This window comes from Ursus maritimus, unplaced genomic scaffold (assembly GCF_017311325.1).
Source record: "Ursus maritimus isolate PB19 unplaced genomic scaffold, ASM1731132v1 scaffold_9, whole genome shotgun sequence".
NCBI classification, from domain to species: Eukaryota; Metazoa; Chordata; class Mammalia; order Carnivora; family Ursidae; genus Ursus; species Ursus maritimus.
Genome location: NW_024427107.1, coordinates 3,851,720 through 3,877,167, shown reverse-complemented (window position 1 = coordinate 3,877,167; position 25,448 = coordinate 3,851,720). Strand labels below are relative to the sequence as shown.

Below are 25,448 nucleotides of genomic sequence, written 5' to 3'. Positions count from 1 at the left end.
ATATTGTTGTATTTTCTGAATGGAACTCCCATTATAAAAATATGTTTCCTCCCTTCTCTCCATACTTGCTCATGTAAAAGGTAGTACCTGTTTCATGCCTAGAAGACGCTAAAGCTGGTTAGAGGTGCCACTGACTGAAGATAGGTGGGATCTAGTGGATAAAGGGCAAAGATGGTTATAGAACTTTTGTGGACACAATGAACAGGATCAAGATTGGTATCCTCTTGAAGGAGAACATACATAAAAAGACTTTTTGCAGAGACGTGATCTCCCAAAAGATAGGGAATAACCTCAAAAGATGACACACTGTACATTTAAATTTTGAAAAGGGAAAGCTATGGGGACAGATTGATAGTTTACAGGGGTTGGGATTAGAAGAAGGATTGTCTACAAAGTGGCACTGGGGCATTTACTGATGAGATTGAACTATGCTGTATTTTTATCTTGGTAGTAGTGTACAATCATATCCATTTATCAAAACATAGAGGACTGTATTCTGGAAAGCTGATATTTTCATATTTAAACTGCAATTAATCTTAAAAATCAAAAAAAGAATATTCTTGAGTTCAAGATCCTTTTAAAATATATACATAATTCTACTTATTGCTAATAGGTAGTTAACTTTTAAAAATCCACATTTTGCTATTATTCTTCATACATTCACCCAAAACACAGTTATCTGCTTTATATTGTACTATTTGAAGGTATATATTTAAGAAGCATTTAAATCCATGCACTTGTACATCGACTTCAGTACATCAACTAGTTATGTTTATTTTGGGCTCTCTCTACATAAAATAACTCTAAGATGAATTGTGTTTATTTTTATGGTTGTAAGGTTTAATATAGTATCTACTTTTTAATATTTTTAATGACCTGAATTCCTAATGATGGGCATGTACTATTTTTTCAGCAGTTTTTTTTCAAAACAAAAAAACCCATATAAAACGGAGAGAGATGTTCATTTAACAACTGGAATGATACAGATATCAACTGGAATAGTTGTTTTAAAGTGATTCCTGTAATCACTCTCTTTTATGGCATGGTAATTACCTGAAAGACAACTGTGGTCTTCTCAGTTACAAATGGGCAAATGATGATGCCCTGTCAGACTAGTCGTCTCAATGTAGATTCAGCTCACAATGGACCAATGTGAAAATATCAAAGTTGTCATGTTTTCAAAAGTTGTAAGTCTGGTTGTTTCAGTAATTTGGCAAATAGCATTTTCTTCGATCTTTAGGGTCTTTAGAGGTTAGATGTCTAATCTTCATAAATATTGATGAGCCAGAACAGATCATGCCCCTGGGGACCTTTACCCCAGGCTGACAGCTCTTATCTGCCCCTGTTCATTGCAGTTAAGTTCATCAGAATCATGTTCTAAACACATGTGAAACTTACAAATCAAACCCAAGAAGTAAAAATACAAATGTAGTAGAAAGTATTTATTTTTATTTTCCAGTATGCTTCATTAAAAAAGGTACAGTTTTATTAGTAGTACATTAACGAACTTAAAGAACAAAGTGACAAGTTTTTTGTCACAGATATTAATTTACATTTTACAAACATCCACCAAAACAATTAAAAATGAAATAAATATATTTACATTTCATATTTCTGGTATTTTCATTGCATTTTTAATATGTATAAAATATATAACATTTATAATATTTAGTTTATCTTCAAAAGCAACTTCAAATGTGCAAATAAGTGAATTATGATTTTAAAGTATTAAGGAATAAGAATAAATCATAAACAAGAGTTTTAGAGGTATGAATAAAGCAATTCTTTAAGAAGAGCTCATGAATACAGCACTATTAAGAATAGCAAAATGTTTGTTATTAATATCAGAACATGTACACTTACCTTAAAAAGTTAAGCACAAGATCATCCTTGTGCTTTTAAAGCTTCTCCACCTGCTGATTTCTAGCAGTAATTCTAAATAATTGTTAGGATTATTATTTTCCCACAATAACAAATCAAGCCTCTCTCAAACCCAGCATTCCATGTAAACAAAGTTTATGAGCAAGATTTGTCATTGAAAATGAAGAAAATGTCGATCTATAAACCAATGCACCCAAAGGAAAATTTCTCTGCTTACATGATTAATATGAACTTGATATTTATTTTTAAGTAATTACTTTTCCTCCTGTTTAACGACAGTTTTGTGAGCAAAGACTTTAAAACTCTAAGTTGGTACCTGCCTGAAAAATGGGCAAGAATGATTAGCTGGTTATTCCCTTTAAAATAGTGTTGGATGATAAATGTTGGGGTATACGTTACATTTATATTATCTTAAAGTATTTTTTAAATAAATATTTGTTGCAGTATAACAAATTAAAAATTCCCCCGCTTCTGCATACTTCAGCTTAAATTAATTGTTATTCTCTATCAGGCAAAATACATTATTATAGTAGTTAACAAATACTTCACCCTTCTCTGACCTAAGTACCTATAATATAATATTCCCTTTGAGCTTGCACTATGTACACTATAATGAACCCTTTAATGTGCATGCATATGTGTGTGCATATATATACACACACACATATGTATACATATATGTATAATGTGTAAACACACACACATATACACACATATCCCAAGGCACTGGAGGGGTTAACACATAATTAAGCATTCTGCTATTAAAATGTGCTCTTGTACAAACTAGGATTTCATGAATAAATCTCATGCACCTAAACATAAATTACACTAGAAATAGAGATTTATCTGAGTATTTTATTCATTTTTAAGCTTTCTCATTCAAATAGTCCAAGTTATAACAAATGACAGTGGTTAATCATTCCACTGTAATGGAAAATGTTAAATACTATTTGGTAACTGATGAACATCAGAATAATATTTTTCTAATAGATAGGTGCTTCACTAATGTTAAGTAGTAATTTAGGTATGTTAGTTTTTTATCAATGGTATCAAAAATAAACACAATATAGTATTATCATAAATTTTAATTCAAGCTACAATTTACAGTGTAAATTTAAAGTATATTAAATATATGTACTTGAAATATATTCTTCTAATATAATTTGTTGGTAGCATTTTATTATATACATATGCACACATATATATGTGTGTGTGTGTGTTGTACAAGGAGATATATATCCATATATCTCATTGTGCACATTTTCCTTCATCATACACATAAGCACAGACTAGAAGATTTTTATGATATAACAAAAAGGATATTTAATTAAATTGTCTTCTTGTATATTTAAAATGAAGCTTTTACAAAATCTGACATTATTAAAAATGATTACATAACACATATATAAGGTTTTAAAACTATTTTTTTTCCTTTTGGCTAACTAGCCCATTTCACAATACCTGTAGACCAGATTATCACACTGTGGACACATAAATGTTGCCCCAATGTAGGGCACACCAAGATACAACTCTAGCTCATAGAAGAGATTCTATAATGAAGTGGCTACTACTGCTTCTGATCCTAAGGCAGATGGATGCCTTCCTTTGCTCTTCCCCCATAAGCTCAACAGATGCTTACTGAAACTTGTTTTTGGTGGACTTCTGACTTTAGAATGACTGTTCTATTTGGTGAATACTTACTAAGCAATAATTTCACAGTGTTTTCCCAATTATGAACATATATTAATTTTATGGGCAAATAAAATATATTATTGGTCTAATTATATGGTCTAATTAGCCACAGTTCTTTTAATAAGGTGTCCTAGATCCAGCTTAATTCTTGCCACATACAATAATGAACCTTCACTCTTTCTTTTCAATTTAACATGCTTAAGAATTAACCAGACACAAAGTGAATTAATAATTTATGATGATTATGGAAATAGTTTCATAAATTTTAAAGCATAACGATCATGTGTCCTTTTTGCAAATAATTTTGTTTTCTTCTTGAGTAACTTTTTTTTTTCCTATTTAAAAAAGAAAAGTACACCACCTTACTGGATATTTCATCATCTTCACAAGGAACTTTCCAATGTTTGATTTAGTTGGGAATGTGTGTGTTAATAAAAAAAGTATTTTTTTCTTTCTTTTTTTTTTAATAGGCAGCTGGTTGTTTAAAAGCAGATCTCAGTACAGCTGTAATAAAGGACAGATAGTGTTTTCCACATTAAACAAATGGTTATATAATACCTGGGATCTGAGTCGGGTGTACATATCTCTGATGCTTTCAAATTTCCAGCCTCTTCACATTTACTAAGACAAGTTAACTAAAGTAACCCACATAGTTTGGCATTATATAATCACTTTTTATGATATGGTAAGTTAGAAATTTAAAATTTTATTTTCATAGCTCATCTTATTTTCTCATAAAATATTATTAAAATGGGAAAATGTCATTTACCTGAAATAAGTAAAACTGAGACTACATGCTAAGGTCATTTCAGTCCATGATTAACTAGTAGAATTAGGATTACAAAGAATTGCTTCTCACACCACATTTTTCATATTATTTTCTCTATAAAAGTTTTTGGGGTCACTGAAAATTTATGAAATTTTAATTTGATAACAAATTCCATTAGGTAAGTATAAATCTCCTTAAATGAAGGAAAGAACAAGAGGTTCATGAACGTTTTCATGATTCATAATTAAATTAACACATTTGGTTTAGCATATTTGGTTGACACTAGCGGCGATAAAACAATGGAATCAGTGATTTAAGGACAAATAGTACATTTTACATTTTGACTATCATATAATCGATGTATTTATTCTTTTGAAAATCTTAGGAATAGTCGACAACAAGATAAACAAAATTGGAATGCCAGTGTCATATCACGGAATGAAAATAGAAGGAAAAATCTACATCAGCAAATTAAAGTGCTTTCTTCTTTGATGAAATTTTTTGCATGCTTTTTTCTTTGCCACCATGTGGTTTTTTGCCTCCTTTATATCATTCATAATTCAGTGATAGGGCATTAGTTCATGATCTGGCCCAACATGTATTTGTCATAGAAAATAATCTAAAATACAGAAATAACCATTTAAGTGGTATTTTTATTAATAGGTAGCTTACAATTTTTATATTATTTACATACATTGAATCATTCATTCTTTTGTCTTCACTTTCGATGAACTACTGGTACAAATAAACTGAGTGAGAACAAGCTGTTATGTTCATTTAAGATTATTCACAGATGCGTTCCAAAATAGAAGTGCTTTTGGGATCCCTTAATAACCTTGTTTTCTGTTGAAATTTCAAACTGAATTCACTGTTGACTTGGTGATGTCATTGTTTCTCCAAGGTCTAAAATGATGACTATGTTTATTCTCTTTATATAGTCATGGTAAGTGACAATGCAAAGCTCAGTATGTCAAGTTGTGTACTTTGCTTTGCTTGTAGTAGCAGAGCTGGAGGCAGCAGAAGCAGTAGCCTGATTGCCTAAAAAGAGAGGGTCCAAACAAGCTACTTTGGCAGCAAAGAATGAATGAATGCAGTGAAGAACAGCAAATAGATTTGAAAACTCCAGCTCCTGAAAGGGAAAAAGAAATGCTTCAGATAAAATCAATTACTTTAAAAAAGTTGACAATAATTGGACAACTAGATAATAATGGGTAATTTTTTCAAGCTCAATAAACATAATTCAAATCAGTTAATTCTATCAAATGTATAGAAACTTAGACATTTTTGTTCAATATATAATGTATTGCAGATTTACTTCAAAACATGGCAGTCTAAGAGAGAGAAATACTAAGCATTTTTGTTATCTATGAAAGTCATTTCAGTATTGCCAAATGCTGGATAGAAATATATTTGACCAGAATAAAATTTTATTCTTGATAAGGTACAAAACATGGGAATAGTTTAAAAAATATTTTTAATCTCTTTATACACATTTCAGATGATAAATCTGGATTGAAATAATTTTAAAAATATTCTTCATTATTCTCTAGAATAAGTTACAATTTATCATAAGACACTGAATATGAAATGCTGAAAGGGAGAGGTTATGAACGTTTATGACACTAGGAGCCAAATGGTTCAATTCCAAAATGTAATGCATGCATTAATTTTAAATGTATTTAATTTTAATTGTTGTACTTGGTTGTTTAAATTTGTTGTATTTGGTTGTTAAAAAAAATCAACCAAGGCCCACTAATCATTTGGATTTTTTGAAATATGTTTCCTATTTGAATCCTTAAGGAAATTTGTGGCCCACATTGAAAACAAAAAATAGAAAAGAGTTTTGTTTTGTTTTTCTGAAACCAGAAATGATGTCAGACGAGCTGTAAAATCATGAGGTGATGCTCAGGATAGATTTCAAAAGCTGACATCACCTTGGGTGATCAGGTATGGAAAACCATCAGTAGTCCCATAAAATGTTCAAGAGGATTGAGAGAAGACAAATACATACATATGCTTAATGTAGTCTAGATGGCAAACTTATTCACAATGAGGATAATTAGAGTGTAATAAACCATATGAAATTACTGACAAAGTTGTTGCTATATCATTCATATTTATAATAAAGAATGTAACATTACAATTGATATACACACTAGTAATAGTGTTTGCAATTTGTAGTATGTGACAATGGAAAACAGTTCAAAGTATTTATTCAGCTGGGACATATCATAACATGTGCCATGCACCAGGAAATTATGTAAGTAAAATAATTCACCTTCAGAATATTTTATCAGATCATGCAGTAGGAGTACAATAGAACACAACATAAATTCATTCACAGTTCTGTACAATATATGTAAAATATCTATGCTTTCTCAGTAATTCCCTTTAAAACTTAAGTATTTCATAGTTTCCTATGGCAAATGGTGACTTATTCTAGAGAGCAGCAAAGACTTAACTATTCTAATTTCCTAAAATACTTCAATCTAAAAATGATTTTAGTTATTCCATCATAATTATTTCAGAAGCTTTATTTTTAACAATCCACTTCAGTGGCACTATGATATGTTATTTGTCAACTAGCAGCTTTTCTATTGCCTTAACTCAACCTTGAAGTTCCCTGTTCATCCCTTCATTCTTTGCGCAACCAGTTTATGTCACCTGCAGATTCTGCATTACTTTTGATATCAACCCATATTAAGTGAGCCAGATATGAAAAGGGTGGTAAAGTTTTGGAAAATATGAGATGTGCCAATGTATTATTAAAAAAAGAAAACAACAAAAAAACATGCAATTCACTCTCGGTAAAGGGGAAATATTTTCAATATCACAAGTAGGCAAAAATATAACAACTTTTGTTCAAAAATAATTCTGCCACATCTTTATTAATTTGGAGAACAGATAACTAATTATACAGAAATTTTTAGAAAGTTTACTATTTTCAATTATTCATACCTTATAATTATAAGCCAATTATTTGATGTTGATTAGCACTGTAAAATATTTATACTTTTTTTCAGGGCAGTTAGTGGTAGACAGGAAGTAATAGGTAAGAGGAGAAAGCAGGAGGCAGAAATGTGTTCAAATTTGGTTATTGATACCAATGTCAACTAATTTTTCCTCTGTCTCAATGGTCAGCTATGGCCACTATATTCCTTCTTGTGGCTTCAGTTATCACTTCTTTCTATCTATTATCTATCTATCTATCTATCTATCTATCTATCTATCTATCTATCATCTATCATCATCATCATCTGTTATCTACCTATCTATCTATCATCTATCTAATCTATATCTATCTATATCATCTATCTATCTATCTATCTATCTATCTATCTATCTATCTATCATCTATCTATCTTTACTCATTTCTAATATGACTCCTAGACCTACATGTCCATCTATCTGCTGAGCATCCCCAATGACATACATCAAATTATTTATTATCTTCTTGTAATAAAGCCCTTCTGAACCCCATAAATCTCCCTAAACTTAGGTTCTCTTCAAAATTTAATCATTCATTCATTCAATGAATATTTATTGAGTGCTTAATATGCATTTAATCTTTTCCTGGGTGGAAAGATATAAATAGTGAGCAAAATAGACAAAAAAAAAAAAAGTCCTAATGGGACTTACAATCCAGTGGCAAAAGACAAAATATAAGGACATAAATAAATTAAATATAATATTGCTGAATATGTTTGTAAGTATAGTCAAGATAATAAAGCAGAGAAGAGAGCAAAGAGTGTAGAAGGGGCTGCAAAACAGGAAAATCTTCATTGGCATGTGTGCAAAATCTGAAGGGGACAAAGGAATAAACCATTTGAATGTAAAACAAACAATTCCAGACAGACATGAAATTTCAAATGCCCTGAGATAGAAACATTCTAGGACAGTTTGAGTTAAAGCAAGGGGCTATTGTGGGAGTGGAATGAATTAAGGAGGAATTAATAGGAAGTGAAGTCAAAGAAATAACACAGGTCAGAATTTGGAGTGCTATAAGGACCCTTCATGAGTTTTACTCTGAGTGACATGGAAAACCATGGGATATTTTTGAGTAGAGAAGTGACAAGAATTGACCTAAGTCTTAAAATTATAATTCTGAAAAAAATCACAATTCTGAGCTCTTTGGAAATAAGATTGAAAAAAAGGAGAGAAGTTATAAAGTGTTCAATAAGGAAAGGTATGGGATTTGAAAGTAAAGTTGAGTCAAGGATGATTCCAAAATACTTTATTTAGCAAATGAAAGGAGAGAGTTGTCATTTACTAAAATGGTGGAATTATGAAAAAAGCAGGTTTGGCATGAAACACCAAGATTTTGGTTTGGGACATGTTACATTTGAGAGCATATTGGAATGACAAAGATAAGTATATAGCTCTCCATATTAGTGAAGATTTAAGGGAAAAATCAAGGTTGGCATAAAATTTAGGTTGTGTTGGCATATAGATGAGATAAAGAATAAATCTGTGGTCTGAGTGACAAGTTCAGGTATGGAAGGTATGCAGAAAAAAGGATTAAGGGCCAATCCTAGGGATCCTACAGTATAAAATAAAGGAAAGATAGGGAAGAGCCAGCAAAGAAAAGACAGCAGTGGTTGCCATGGAAGAGAGAGAGACAAAATAGAATCTGGTAAAATAAGAACTGGAAATTGACTATTGGATTTAGATTATTATCCTTGACAAAGAAATTTAATGGAGAAGTGGATGCAAAAGATTCATAGGAATCAGTTCATGAGTTATTGAGTGAAAAAAAAAGAGCAAGTGTAGATAACAATCTTTTAGAGAAGTCTGTTTTTTCTTTCTTAAATGAGCAGAGAAATGAATCAGTAAGTGAAATCAATAATGTTTATCTAATATTTAAGAAATTAGGAAGCACCTAAACATATAAAACAGATATTAAAAGATCTAAAGGGATGGGGCACCTGGGTGGCTCAGTTAGTTAAGCGACTGCCTTTGGTCCAGGTCATGATCCTGGAGTCCCAGGATCAAGTCCTGCCTTAGGCTCCCTGCTCAGCAGGGAGTCCGCTTCTCCCTCTGACCCTTCCCCCTCTCACGCTCCCTCTCTCTCTGATTCTCTTTCTCTCAAATTAATAAATAAAATCTTAAGAAAATAAAAGATCTAAAGTGAGAAATAGCAATACAGTGAAAGTAGGGGGCTTTAATACCTCACATCAATGGATAGATCATCCAGACAGAAAATCAATAAGGAAACATCTTTAAAAATACATTAGAACTAATAAGCAAATTCAGTAAAATTGCAGGGTTCAAAATCAATATACAGAAATATGCTACATTTCTATACACATTAGTAGTTCATTATTAAAGGAATTATCAGAAAGGGAAATTAAGAAAATAATCTCATTTACAACTGAATCAAAAAGAATAAAATATCTAGGAATAAATGTAACCAATGAGGTATATGACCTGTACATTAGACACAAAAAACAGAAAGGAATTGAAGACACAAATAAATGGAAAGATATTCTGTGCTCAAGGATTAGAAGAATTAATACTGTTAAAATGTCCACGGGGTGCCTGAGTGGCTCAGTTGGTTGTGTCTGCCTTAGGCTCAGGTCATGATCCCAGACTCCTGGGATTGAGACTTGCACTGGGCTCCCAGCTCAGCAGGCAGTCTGCTTCTCTCTCTCTTGCTGCCCCCCCCCCAACTTGTGCTCTCTCTTGTTTTCTTTCTCTCTTTCAAAATAAATACATAAAAATCTTAAAAAAAAATAATGTCCATGCTACCCAAAGCAATCTATAGATCCGATATAATCCCTATCAAAATTCCAATGGTATTTTCAATGAAAATAAAACAAATGATCCTAAAATTTGTATGGAACCACAAAAGACTCTGAATAGTCAAAAGCAAACTTGAGAAAGAAAAAAGCTGAAGGCATCACACTCTCTGAATTCAAACTCTATTACAAAGATATAGTAATCAAAATGATATGGTATGGGCATAAAAACAGACACACATATCAATGCAATAGAATTGAGAATCCAAAAATAAACCCATGCATATACATCTAATTAATTTAAAACAGAAGAGCCAAGAACATACAATGAGGGAAGGACAATTTCTTCAATAAATGATATTGGGAAAACTGGACAGTCACATGCAAAAGAATGATTTTACACTATACACAAAATTTGACTCAAAATAAAGGTTTAAAACATGAAAAAAATGGTTCAAGTTATAATTAATTAATTATTTAATTAAGCTTAATTACAAATCTAAAACATTTTTTTGAGGTCATCACCTCAAGAATTTTTTTAAAAATTCATTTTGCTAATCTGTTTTTTGTATGGAACGCTTAATATATTTACTTTAAATGTAAATATATGTAAAGTATAATTTATGTTTATCATTTGCTATTTGTTTACAGTATATTTTATTGTTTCATTCCTCTATCACTGCCTTCTTTTATGTGTGTATGCATATATAATTTTAATTCACTTGCATTTTACTATATATTTACTTATCCTAGTTATTCTGGAGAATATAATTAACAATTTAGAAAAATCTGGTTCAGATCAATACTAATTTAATTCAATAGTATTTAAAAATTTGTTCCAATATACCTCTGTTGCCTCCTCCTTCTTTTATGCTATTGTCTTACATATTACATCTTTATAAATTATAAGCCCAAGGACAGTTTTATAGCTTTTATTTTATGCAATGGTCTTTTAAATCAGTAAGAAGAACAGAAGAATTACAAACAAACATGTATTTATACTGTCAATTATATTTAATTATGGAATTAGCTTTAAAAAGTATGCTTAATTTCTTCATGTAGATTGAAGTTACTATTCTCTCATTTTATTCTGAGTGCAGATCTACTAGTGACAAACTTTTGTTGTTGCTTAATCTAGCCATGATTTAATTAATTTCCTCTTCATTTTGAACGGAAATTTACCTAGATAAAGGACTCTTGTTTGCTAATCTTTGTTTCAGGACTTAAATATGTCATTCTAGTCCCATGTGGCCTCTATCTCTTATTATTAGGAATCATCTGTTACTCTTATTAGTGATCCCAAGTACTGTTGGAATCATTCTCTTGCTGCCTTCAGGATTCTTTACTTGGGCTTTTAAAAGTTCAATCACAATGCTTGTTTCTCTGTCGGTTTATCATACTTGGAGTTCACGGAGCTTCTGGGATTTGGAGGTTAATATTTTTCATCATATTTGAGAAGTTTTCAGTTGTTTTATTTCTTCAAATAATCATTCTTCCCATTTTCTCTCCACTTTCCTCGGATTCCCGTTATGTATATGATTGTTGCTGTCACACACTTAAGTTTCTGAGGATCTTGTTTCATTTTTACCCATTTACTCATTTTCTGTTCCCTAGACTGGATGATCTCAATTGACTTAGTGAGATTGACATATATTGAACTCTTCAAGTTCTCATTTTCTGTTCAAAAATTCATATCTTTTGTTTAATACTTCCAAGGAATTTTTTATTTGTTATTGCACTTTTATATGATAAAATTTGATTTTATTATTTCTATGTCTTTATTGACATTTTCCATTTCATGAGATATGTCATACTTTCTTTTAATTCTTTGAGCATGGCTTCCACTAGCCCTTTGAACATATATGTGGTAGATAATGCAAAGTTTTTGTCTATTAAGTCCAATAGCTGGATTTCCCCAGGGAAAGTTCCTCCTGACAGTTCCTTTTCTTATATATGTACCACAATTTCTTGATTCTTTAAATGTCTCATAATTTTTGTTTAAAACTGGTCATTTCAGGGGCGCCTGGGTGGCACAGCGGTTAAGCGTCTGCCTTCGGCTCAGGGCGTGATCCCGGCGATCTGGGATCGAGCCCCACATCAGGCTCTTCTGCTATGAGCCTGCTTCTTCCTCTCCCACTCCCCCTGCTTGTGTTCCCTCTCTCGCTGGCTGTCTCTATCTCTGTCGAATAAATAAATAAAATCTTAAAAAAATAAAAACTGGTCATTTCAATAACATACTTTGGAAATAAGATTCTCAATCTTCCCTAAGATCTGCAGCAGTTTGATAGAGTTAATTATTGTTCTTCCTTCTCTCCTTTTCGTTTTTTTGTTTTTGCTTTTTAGTGACCTTTCTGGCATAATTCATAATTCTGTAAAGCTTGTATTTCCCATCACTGTTACCAGTAAAGTCTCTTAGTGGTCAACAATCTTATAACTGTCTGACTCAGCCAGGTCTGAGACATTAGGTCATGCACACAGCCCTTCCTATCCAACTGTCATTCTAGTTCTCAGGAGGATATTGGAGTTTTCCAAGGCCCCTTATTCCTCAGACCTGAGTTTTAAGGTTTCCCTAGCTTTTTGTTTGTCACTACTAATATCACCAACTCAGGTAATTATAATGTGCTGCTCATTGTTTTCAATAAATATCAATAAATACTTTGGGGTTGGGTTTTCCCAATGAACAAGGTTTGAGCCATATCAAGTAATGAAAAAATACTGCAAATATGCTTTTTCATGGAGCTTCCAGATAGATCAAATAATTAACAGTTTTCCTGGGGTGGGCTTTTTGAGGAGTTTCAAGCACAGTCTATACTCTCCAGTGGCTTCTGGTCTACTGTTTTTCACAGCTATCATGTTTTCTAGGCTGTTTGTTTTATGTTTGTTTTGCCTGTAATGAATACTCTAGTTATTGTAAACATTTGGTTACTTTCAAGTTCTGAAAAAGTTAATTCTGATAATTTTGATTGTTTTTTCATTGCTTTTCCAGAAAAGTACCATTTCAGAAGATCTTATTTTGCCATTCTGGAAGTCCAACCCACATTTATATTCGATTTTATAAGATGCTTTAAGGTAGTACAGTGATTTGCACATTTTATGTGATTTGGATTATTGATTTATTATTTATCTTGGTTTTCTGACTTCTATTTACAAGGCTTGGTGAATAAAAATAAAAACTCATTTAATTGTCAATCTATATTAATCTGCTTACTTTCAAAGGTTTAAGGACTTCTAGGATCTTGATATAATAGAAACTTATTTAATAATATCTTGTGTCATTCCTTAAGTTAATTTTAAAAAATAAGACACTGATATATGTTAATACCATATTTATACCATTTTTCTAATATTAAGTTATTTAGTGAATGACAGTATACCAGACAATGCATTGATATTCACGGGGACCCTAAATTTGAAGAAGACATGACTGATTACTTTAGAAACTCATATGGGACAATTTAAACAATTGATCTTAATGCAAATGTAAAAGACTAAATAAAATATGTACGTATTATGGACAAGTCTATGGTACCTGTTTTCATAATCAAATAATGTTTTGGGTCAAAATTCTATTTTCCCATTTTCAAATGATTTCATGATTATTGCAATTTCGGGTACTGTTTCTTTATTATGAGAAGATAATACAGTAGCTGGTTCCTAGACTCCATTTTAAGTTATTTTACTTTCTTGGAAAATGCTTTCAAGTGTATCTTTATTCTTAAAATTTTGATTTTCAAAATGTTTTTACTTACATCAATAAAATAAAAATGTAATTACATTTCTTCTATAGGTAAACGGTGACGTTTGGCAAAAAGGAAAAAAAAAATATATCACACCATGGACATGTTCCCCTCGACACTTACTTATTTTAGAGGCAGGTAATATATTTGTTTTTACCTTAAAGATGTTAATTTAAATTTATAGGTTAGCAAGTTAAAAAATGTTTTGGACCCCTAATACACATGAGGAAATAAAATTCAATATTCCTAAAGAGAAAATAGAAGACTTGAAAAATAAACCATGTACAAAGAAAAAAAAATCTCAGTGGGAAATAAAAATGGTTTGGAATCCTCAGTGATTCCCAAGAGTTTAGAAGCTCTTTTAAAACTAGAAACATAAGCCCAGGTTTCTCCTTTACTACATATTTCTTTTCCTAATCCAATCAGTAGTTTGAAATAAGATTTCAGATAAAACAATGGGTATGTAAATTATATACACACACACAACTAACTTCAAAATTTTCCTCCGATTTATGTACTGATGCTTCAGTTCTTTTACAGTATGAAGCACTTCAAAACATGAATTGACGCAGGACCTGCAATATTAACTAGGTGTCCCTGCCCTCGTCTCCCATTTGTTTTTTGCCCATAATCTAAACAGCTGTTGCTGTCAATAATTTGTGGTGAAAAGAAGAGAATCTTGGAATTTTATAAAATCTTTGGTTCCAGATGCCAAAAAAAGTCAGAAATTGTGAAAAGCAGGATAGGAAGATGATTCTTCATTTCCAATGCTGAGGGAAATCCTTCATCTCAAATACCTACCCAGGTTTGTGAATATTAAACTTCTCATCTATGAGACCTCACGGCTAAATATGAATATGAATTCACTTAAATTGCCAGTCATTCTCCAAAAGGCAGACCAACACACCATGAATTCCTTAGTAGACATCTTTGACACTGAGCATGCAAAATGCTCCGTCTATTGTGTCATATATTCAATCCTTACCATCAAACCACAGAACTTGTTGTCCCTACAGTACTCTTTTAAGGCAGGAATTTCATCCACAATTTATAATGAGAAAATGAAGATATATAGAAATTAGCTAAAAGTGGCATTACTGGAAGTCAATCTTATTTTTGATTTAAGTCTTACTGAACCTAGTATTTGTGAAAAGGTATGTTATGGCAGCATGGAGTCTCTGAGACTGTGAAGGTTGGGGGCAGGAAATGGTTTTGGGGAAAAAGACTCCAATGATCAAATCAATGTAAATAGGTTTCTATATTTTGCACTGTTCCACTAAATAGAAAAGTGTTGGCTTGTTTTCTTCTCTTATTGTACAGTGCAAGAAAGCACTACCTTGGCTTCCAGATCTCAAATTTAGCAATTCAGGATTAATATGCTGTATACACTAGTTTAGGAAATATTTTAAGTGTTTCTTTTGGGGGAAATTGTTATGAATTTCAATGAATAAAGTTTCATTGATGTTTTTCGAAGACAACCCGTTTTGAAGTCAGAGGATTGTCTGGCCATATCATATCAAATTATAATTTTAAAAATACATGTACATAAATATAAAAACAAGATATTAGAAGTAGTAAAGAAAAAATACATATGGCTAGAAAATTTACTAGGAACAACTATAAGAATATGTTAGTAATTCTTGATATACTAGTCTCATATTTACAACAGATATAAGCCACTTTTTTAAAGTTCCCAATAGCGATAAATGAAATTTTTGGTAAACTGTCAAACAGCTACAATATTGCTCATGACTTCAACTGGGAACCCTGTTCTACTAGGAAAGTTCCGAGAAGTTTAATGAGGCTTTGGGAAAGCAGATGGCAAATTTATTAAGCTTTCTGAGTAATGAAGTGAGAATTTATGAGTTTCTGTTTTCAGAGAAAAAAGTATAATGGGCTTTTGTATTATGACTTTGTTCTCATATATCCACAAACAAAACAGTAACAAAACCAAAAAGTAAATGCCTCAACTACCAGGCAAAGCCACATGATTTTTTCAGTATTTCTGAGACCTTACACAACCAAAAAGTTAAATACTATGTAGAACTTTTAATTCTGTAATACATGTGGCAATTTAAGCAATCATGTTCCCCAAACAAACTCTATTACTGGTTAAACAATCATGTTCCCCAAACAAACTCTATTACTGGTTAAATAAGCTCTGGTTATAATGCATTTGCCTTGTAACTGTGAATGTACATATGTTTTATTAAATTAAAGCATCTTTTATCTATTTATTATTATATATGACAAGATATGACTCTGCTGTCTAAATCATTTTATCACTTTTTAAAGCATTTTCAAAAGAAACACTGTAACAGCTTCCATATTTAATCTTTTTTTTTTTTCTGACCCATACTTTAAATGCTGGGTCACCTTCTTTTTTATTTCTTTGTAGTTTTATCATGATATCTTTGGCATATAAAATTGTATATATTTAAGGTATTACTTGATGTTTTGATACATGTATACATCGTGAAAAGAGTGCCAAAATCAAGCGAATTATCATATCATCACTTCTACATACCTACCATTGTGTTAGGGGTGGGAAGAAATTTTATTTTAATTATACAAAACAGTGTTGTCAACTATCATCAATCACATTACATAATAGATCTCTATTCATCTTTTATGACTGAAATTTTATACCCTTTGACCAACATCATCTCATTTCCCCCTCCCCCAAGCCTCTGGCAATCACATTTCTACTTTCTGCTGCAGGAATTGACTATTGTAGACACCACATGTGAATTAGATCATGCAGTATTTTTTTTTCTGTGTCTTGCTTATTTTACTTGGTATAATGTCCTCCAGTTCCAGCTATATCACAAATGGCAGGATGTTCTTTTTTATTAAGGTGAATAATATTTCATTACGTGTGTGTGTATAACATTTTCTTTATCCATTCATCTGTCAAAGGACAGTCAGTTTTGTCCCATATCTTGGTTACTGTGATTAATGCTGCAATGAACATGAGAGTGCAGATATATTTTCATGGTAATGACTTCATTTCATTTGGAAATATACCTAGGATTGGGATTACTGGATAATACGATAATTCTATTTAATTTTTTGAAAAATGTCCATATTATTTTCCATATTGGCTGTCCAGAACAGTGCACAATGTTTCCCTTTTCTCCACATTCTTGCCAACACTGTTATCTTTTTCTTCTTGGTAATAGCCATTCATAATAGGTATGAGGTGATATCTCATTATGATTTCGATTTATATTTCCCTAATGATTAGTGATGTTGAACACCTTTTCATACAATTGTTAGTCATTTAAATTTCTTCTTCTGTGTCTCTCAGGAACTTTGCCCATTTTTAAATAGGGTTTTTTTTTTTTTGGTATTGAGTTGTATGAGTTCCTTCTATAGTTTGGATAATTAATCCACTATTAGATATATCATTTGCAAATAATTTTCCCTTTCTGTAAATTGCCTTTCATGTTCTTGATTATTTTCTTTGCTGTGCAGAAGACGTCTAGCTTGATGTGGTCCCCCCATTTTGGCTTTTGTTGCCTATGTTTTGGGTGTTCTATCCAAAAAAATTTTGCCAAGACTGATGTCAAGAAGATCTTCGCTTACTTTTTCTTTAAGGAGTTTTTTGGCTTCAGGTCTTACATTTAAGTCTTTTTTTTTTTATTAAAGATTTTTATTTATTTATTTGACAGAGATAGAGACAGCCAGCGAGAGAGGGAACACAAGCAGGGGGAGTGGGAGAGGAAGAAGCAGGCTCATAGCTGAGGAGCCTATGTGGGGCTAAAATCCCATAACTCTGGGATCACACCCTGAGCCAAAGGCAGATGCTTAACTGCTGTGCCACCCAGGCGCCCCTACATTTAAGTCTTTAATCCATTTTGTGTTGATTTTTAGGTATGCTGTGAGTTAGCGATCCAACTTTATTCTTTTGCAAGTAGGTACATAGTTTTCCCATCATCACTTGTTGAAGAATTTATGCTTACATTGTGTGTTCTTGGAACCCTTATCAATGAGCAGTTGACTATAAATGTGTGGGTTTATTTCTGGAATCTGTATTCTACTCATTGGTCTATATGTTTGTACTTATACCAGCACCAGACTGTTTGGTTCCTATAGCTTTGTAATATAATTTGAATTTAGGAAATGTGATCCTATGGCTTTCTTTTTACTTTAGATTGCTTTGGCTACTTGGGGTCTTATGATTCCATATGAATTTAAGATTTTTTATATTTATGTAAAAAGCATCATTGTGATTTGGATAGGTATTGAATTGAATCTACAGATCATTTTGGGTAATATGAATATATTAACAATATTAATTATTCCATTTCATAAATATGGAAACATGGGATGTTTTTCCATTTATTTGTGTCCTTTAGAATTCCCTTCATCAGTGTTTTAGAAACTTCAGTGTATAAGTCTTTCATCTCTTTAAGTAAATTGCTAAGTAATGTATTCTTTTTGTTGCTATTGTGAATGGAATTGTTTTCCTAATTCCTCTTTCAGATAGCTTGTTGTTAGTATATACTTATGCCACTAACTTTTATGTCAATTTTGTATTCAACAAATTCACTGAATTTATTAGTTTTAATGGATGTTTGTGGAGTTTTCAGTTTTTCCCTATCCATTATGATATTAGCTGTGGGTTTTTCAAATATAACCTTATTATGCTGATTTGTATTCCTTTGTACCATTTTTTGCAAGTTTTTATAATGAATAGATGCTGAAGTTTGTCAAATGCTTTTCTATATCTACTGAGATGATCATTGATTTTTATCTTTTATTCTGCTAATGTGGTATATCACATTGATTTTTGTGTGTTGAATCATTTTGCATCACAGTAATAAATCCCATTTATGATCTTTTTAATGTGCTGCTGATTTTGATTTCCTAGTATTTCACTGAGGATTTTTGCATCAATGTTCATTAGGAATATTGGCCTATAGTTTACTTTTTTTTTTTTAAATCTTGTCTTTGTCTGGCATTGAAATAAGGGTAATTCTACCTTCATACAATCATTTTGAGAGTTTTCCTCTTCTATTTTTTAAAAGAGTTTTTAAAAGATCAGTATTAATTTTTCTTTGAATGTTTATTAGTATTCACCTATGTATCCTTTTGATTGTGGGTTTTTCTTTGTTGGAAGGTTTTTGATCACTAATTCAGTCTCCTTGTTTGTTATTGCCATAATAAGAGCCATATCCATAATTAAATTTTCACTGTCAAATTTGTGTTATATGTCTGTCATTATTTCATTGGAGTTATGAAAGGTGATGAACTAAGAATCTGACCATTATGACAATTATATTTCTTTAGATGTGGCATTAGTAGTACTTTAAAAATATAGTTCTACTTTTAGGATGATTTCCCTATTTCTCCTAAATGTAATAAAAACTCTGGAAATGACATATAAAACAAACAAAAGGACATTCTGAAGGAAGAGAAGAAAGCAGATAAGCTAGGGATCCATAGATCTCAGGATCTGAGTAATAACATCATGGTGAGAACTTGGTTTTTCTTTTTGCATCATGTATTTTAAACAAGAGAGTAGAAAGCCTGGGCCCAGAAACATCAATGATTACAGACAAAACAAACAAATGGAAAAAAACAAAAACACAAAACAAAACGAACAAAAAATAAAGACATCAACTCTCTCTAGCCATATGATCTGAAAAGAAGCAGTCTAGTCAGGCAAAAAATGTGCTCCATTTATTACTCTACTTTGGACAAATGCTACAGAAAACTGGGCTTACCCCCACTCCCACCAGCAAAAATCTAGACTCCTACTTTTGCCAACCTATAATAAGGTTATATCCTAGGCCATAAAGAAATTGTCAACTAATTAAAAAAACAAAAGTGAAATCATACGGAGTATGTTCTTTGAGCAAGTAGATCACACTAGAAATCAATTCTAGGAAGATAACAGGAAAATCTTAAAATACTTAGAAACTAAACATTACACTTCTAAAAAATTCTATTGATCAAAGAAGAAAACTTCAAGGAAATTAAAAACATTGATTTGCATAAAAATAAAAATACAATTTATCAAAATTTGTGGAATGCAGTAAACGCTGTGATAAGAAGGAAATTTTAGAATTGAATGTTTGTATTAGAAATCAGGAAGTGTCAAATCAATGATCTTAAAATACCAACTTGTGAAATTAGAAAAAGAAGAGCAACATAAAACCAAAGCAACCCGAAAGAAGCAAATTAATGAAGTTAAGACCAGAATTCATGTAATTAATTATAGAACTCCAAGAGAAAAGCAATGAGAAAATAATTTTGGTTCTTTGAAATGTTTCTAGCCAGACTAACAGAAAATAGAGAAGAGGCATGAATTACTCACAGGAATGAAAGAGGAATATCATTATAAAATCCACAGACTTCAAAGTAAAATACTGATATAAGGTGAAATAAAGAAGTGAAATTCAAAGTGAAATAAATAAGGAATATGGAAATACTATAAGAAAATCTACACACATAAATTTGACAATTTAGATAGAATTGACCAAGTCCTTGAAAAATAAAAATGATCACAACTCATTTGGGAATAGTAGATCAATTGAATAGCTATCTACTAAGCAAATTGAAATAATAATTTTAAAAACCTCAAAAAGGAAATCTTCCAGCCCAGATGTTTCCACTAGAGAACTCTACCAAATCTTTAAAGAAGAATCAACAATTCTACATGCTATCTTCCAGAAAATAGAAGAGAAGGAAACATTCTAAGCTCGTTTTATAAGACAGTTTTATCCTGATACAAAAACCAGGCAAATAGTATCAAAAACAGACAAACAAAAACACCAAAAAAAACCTTATAAACCAGTATCTTTCATGAACATAAAAGCAAAAATACTTAAAATTTTACAAATGTAGTTCATCAATATATGTAAAGAATTACACACCATTATCAGGTAAGGTTTATTCCAGGAATGTAAGATTGGTTCAACATTTCAAAATCAATTACTACATCCCACCATATTAATAAGCTAAAAAATTTACATGGTCATATTAATTGATACCAATTCACAATGAAAACTTTCAGAAAAACAGAAATAGAGTAGAACTCAACCTGAGAAAGAACTATTAAAGCCCTAAGCTCACATCATACTTAATGGTGAAAGACTAAATGCTTTCCCCTAAAATAAGGAAAGCAGAGAATGTCTGTAGTCACCACTGATAGTAATATAGTATTGAAATTTATAGCCAACACAAAAGGCAAGAAAATGAAAGCAATATGATACAGATCAGAAAAAGGAAATACATCTTCCCTTAATTTGCATGTCTTGATGATCTTTGTAGATAAACCCAAGGAATCTTAAAAACAAAAACAAAAACAAAAAACACCTCGAACTAATAGGTGTATTTCTACTGGTTTCAAGATACAATGTAAATATAAAAACATTAATTATATTTCCATTTGCAACAATATTTGAAAAACAAAATCTCAAAATCAATACCAATTACATTCTCTTAAAATATGATTTTCCTAAATGTAAATCTAACAAAACATGGCTGGGGTTTATTTGATGAAAAGTACACAATGCAGAATAATTAAATGAAAAAGATCTAAAAAAATAGAAAAGTATCTTTTCACTGTTTTAAGAAATCAACATAGTATAAGATGCCAATTCTCTTCAGATTGATCTGTGCTTTATGTCATCCTTATCAAAATATCAGTGAGATTATACATAGATACAGAAAAGGTAATTATAAAATGTCTATAGATAGACAAAGGAACTAGAATAGCTAAAGCAATTCCAAAAAATAGAAGGAATCATTTTTCTTCATTTCAAGTACTATTATATAGCTGATGTATTCAGAATTATATGAATTGACAAAGAGGTAAATAAAACAAGAAATAACATCACACAAGTATGTCCAACTGATTTTCAACAAAGCTGTAAAAGAAATCCAATAGAAGAAAAATAGTCTTTACAACAAATGTTGCTGAAATAATTGGGCATCTATAGACAAAACAGTGAAGGTCAGCTAAATTTCACAGCTTACAGGGAAAAAATGAACTCAGATGTGTTATATATTTAAAGGCAAGCCTGTAGAACTTAAAAAAAAAAAGGTTTATTTATTTTTAAAGAGAGAGAGGGAAAGAGAGTTTGTGCACATGGGGGAGTGGAAGAGGGAGAGGGAGAGAGAAACTCTAGCAGACTCCCTGCTCAGTGTGGAGCCCCATGTGGGTCTCAATCTCATGACCCTGAGATCACCACCTGAGCCAAAACCAAGAGTCGGACACTTAACTGACTGTGCCACCCAGGTGCGCCTAGCCTATAGACCTTTTTGAAGATAGCATAGGAAAAAAAATCTTTGACACCTGGGTGTTGTTGAAGAATTCCTGACAGGACACTAAAAGCATCATCTATAAAATAAATAATTGATAAACGGGGTTTATGAAAATTTTTACTTTCTCTGCAAGATACCTGTTAAGAAGATGAAAGGTAAACTTTGGAAGAATTAGAAGAAAATATTTGCAAACAACATATCTAATAAAGCCTCATATAGAGAATATATAAAGAACTCATAAGGGGTGCCTGGGTGGCTCAGTAGGTTAAGCATCTGCCTTCAGCTCAGGTCATAATCTTAGGGTCCAGGGATTGAGCCCCATGTTGGATCCCTGCTCAGTGGGGAATGTGCTTCTTCTTCTCCCCCTCCCCCTCCCCATTCTTGACATGCTCTCTCTCTCTCTCTTTTTCTCTCTCTCTCAAATAAATAAATAAAATCTTTTAAAAAAAGGACTCAAAAAACTCAATAGTAAAACAAATAAAAAATACAATTGAAAAGTGGTCAAAAAATAGACATTTCACTAAAAGCATATAGATAGAAAATGGGCACATGAAAAGTTGTTCACCATTGTTAGCCATTAGGGAAATGAAAACTAAGACTATGATAAGAACCACTAAAATAAAAAGTAGTAACAATTCCAAATGCTGGTGAGGATGTAGAGAAACTGGATTCCTCATACATTGCTACTGGAAATGTAAAACATTAACAGCCACTATGAAAAACAATTTGACATTTTCTTTAAAACTGAACAAACATTTTCCATACCACTGAACAACTGTGCTCCTGGGCATTTATCCCAGAGAAATGAAATCTCATGTCCATGCACTATTGTTCATAACAGTTTTATTTACAATAACTAAACACTGGAGACAAGCAAATGTCCCTCAACAGGTAAATGGTTAAACAAAAGTGGTATATTCATATCATGGACTACTACTTTGCAACAAAAAAAGAACAAACTATTGATATACACAGCAATTTGGACAAATATCAAGGGCATTATGCTGAGTGAAAAAAGTCAAGTCCAAATTTTCACTTACTGCATAATTTTATTTATACATTAGTCTCAAAATGACAAAATTGTAGAAACAAGAAAGCAGATTAGTTGTTGATAGGATTCAGAAATGGTAAAAGTGAGAAACGGGTCAACATGATGAAAGAAGTCCTGTATCTTGGTTATGGAAATGGTTCTACAAATGCACACATGCTACCATTGACACAGGACTATACACGTATTGCACCAATGTCAAATTACTATTTTTTATATTATACTACAGCTACATAAGATATAACCATTGGGTGAAACAGGATGAAGAGTATATAGAATATTTCTGTATTATCTTTATAACTCCTTATGAATTTATATTCCACAAAAAAGGGTTTTGATAATGGCTATATTACTATTTAAATGTGTAGTTATAGTTTTATAATAATAAGTAATAAATCTGACTGAAAAATTTAGTGCTTTATTACCTTCAGTCTAAGAACAAAATCTAAAATGTGTAGCAGTGTTTGCTTCCACACATCATCACTCATCACTGTGCAAAATTAGAAATATTCAGATAAACAGAAATGTTGATTATGCAATATCTATGGCTGAAAATCAATAGAATTTGATTTTTGGTAAAATCACTATATTAGTGAGCATTTCAAGAGCAATTTTCTATAAGCATGTTGCTTTCAAGGAAAAATGTCAATATTTTTTCCAGTTTGTGTTCTTATTACTTAAAAGACACAGAACCTAAGTTTGAGTAATGGTCAAAGAATCAAGAAACAATATTTTTTTCCCATTTTGTGAATTATGTTTATAGCTTTTGAGGGTCTCCTGACCCACGAGATTTTTAGTTTTAATAAAATAAAAAATATACATATGCACATACACATTATGGACACACACACACACACACACACACACAGGTGTTTTGGAATCCCATCTGTGAAACAATTGCCTCATCCAAAATAACAAAGATATAATCCCATATTTTCTTGTAAGTGTTTTTAGTCTCAGCTCTTGCATTTAGGTCTACAATCTATTTTGTGTTAATTTTTTAAAGTTTCAAAATCATTCTTTTGCATAAAGATATTGTTGTTGTAGCTCTGTTTATTGCAAAGATTATTTTTTATTCATTGAATTGCCTTGGCAGCCTTTCCAAAATCAATTGACTATAAGAGAGAGGGTTGTTTTTGGACTGCTGATTCTATCTTATTGCACTATGTCTATCCTTATGCCAGAGATGTCAATATACTGTCTTGATTACCATAGCTTTGTAGTAAGTTTGAAATTAGGAAGTGTGTATTGTTCAATTTCATTCTTTCTCAACTGTTTTAGCTATTCTGGATACCTTGCATTTTCATAAAATGTTAAGATTAGCTTGTCAATTTCCATGATAAAAGCAGCTGGCTTTTTTGAAAGGGTTTTTATTGAATGTGTTGTTCAATTTAGGAAGAAATTGCTTTTTTCACAATATTGCCTTCCAATTAATGAATATAGGACACCTTTCCCTTTATGCAAATCTTTTAAATTTCTTATAACAATGTTAGTTATTTCCAGTATACAAGTTTGCGCATCTTTTGAAGGTATTTTCCTATTTCATTCATTTAGATGTTATTGTAAATAGAATTGCTTTCTTAATTTCACTTGGGAATTGTTCATAACTTGGATATTCAAATATAATTGATTATTGTATGTTGATTTTGTATACTACGACATTGATGAAATCCTTTATTATTGAAAATAGATTTCAGAGGGTTCCTTATTATTCTCAATATACAAGATCAGCATGTGCGAATTGAGATAGTTGTATTTCTTTTTATTGCCTGATTATCCTGGCTAGGCCATCTGGTACAACGTTGAAGGACTGCTAAGAGCAGACTTCCTTGTCTTGTTCTGATCTTACCAGAAAAACATTCCCACCATTAAGTATGATGCTCAATGTGGGTTGCACACAGATGCTCTTTATTAGATTGAAGAATTTCCCTTCTCTTTTTACACTGAGTGTTTTTATTATGAAAGGGTGTTGGGCTTATGAAATTTCTGTATTTCTGTATTTACTGAGACAAATACATGTATTTTAAATTCTATTAATATGGTGTATCACATTGATTGATTTGGGGTTGGTAAACAAATCATCCATTGTTGTAATAAATCCCTCTTGGTCATTGTTTATAATTCTTTTAAGACATTGCTGGATTTCATTTGTATTCGTATTAATGATATTAATATTATTATATGATACAATATTTTGTATAATAATATTGTTAGTATTTTGTTCATTAGTGAAGTCCTTTTCTTTATGGGAAGTCCTCAAACTATTAATTCAATCTCTACTTTCATTAGGTCTAATCAATTTACTA

General features: G+C 31.4%; 1 protein-coding gene across 2 annotated transcripts in view; it reads right to left on the bottom strand.

Moving 5' to 3' along the window:
* Positions 1-5,312: 5,312 nt before the first annotated feature.
* The window catches only part of SNTG1 (syntrophin gamma 1), a 302,428-nt gene continuing 282,292 nt past the window's right edge, over positions 5,313-25,448 (bottom strand). For both annotated transcript variants that reach the window (XM_008706661.1, XM_008706662.1), the window contains one exon: positions 5,313-5,471. In XM_008706661.1, coding sequence (XP_008704883.1) covers positions 5,313-5,471 — 159 coding nt within the window. The remainder of the gene's footprint in view (positions 5,472-25,448) is intronic.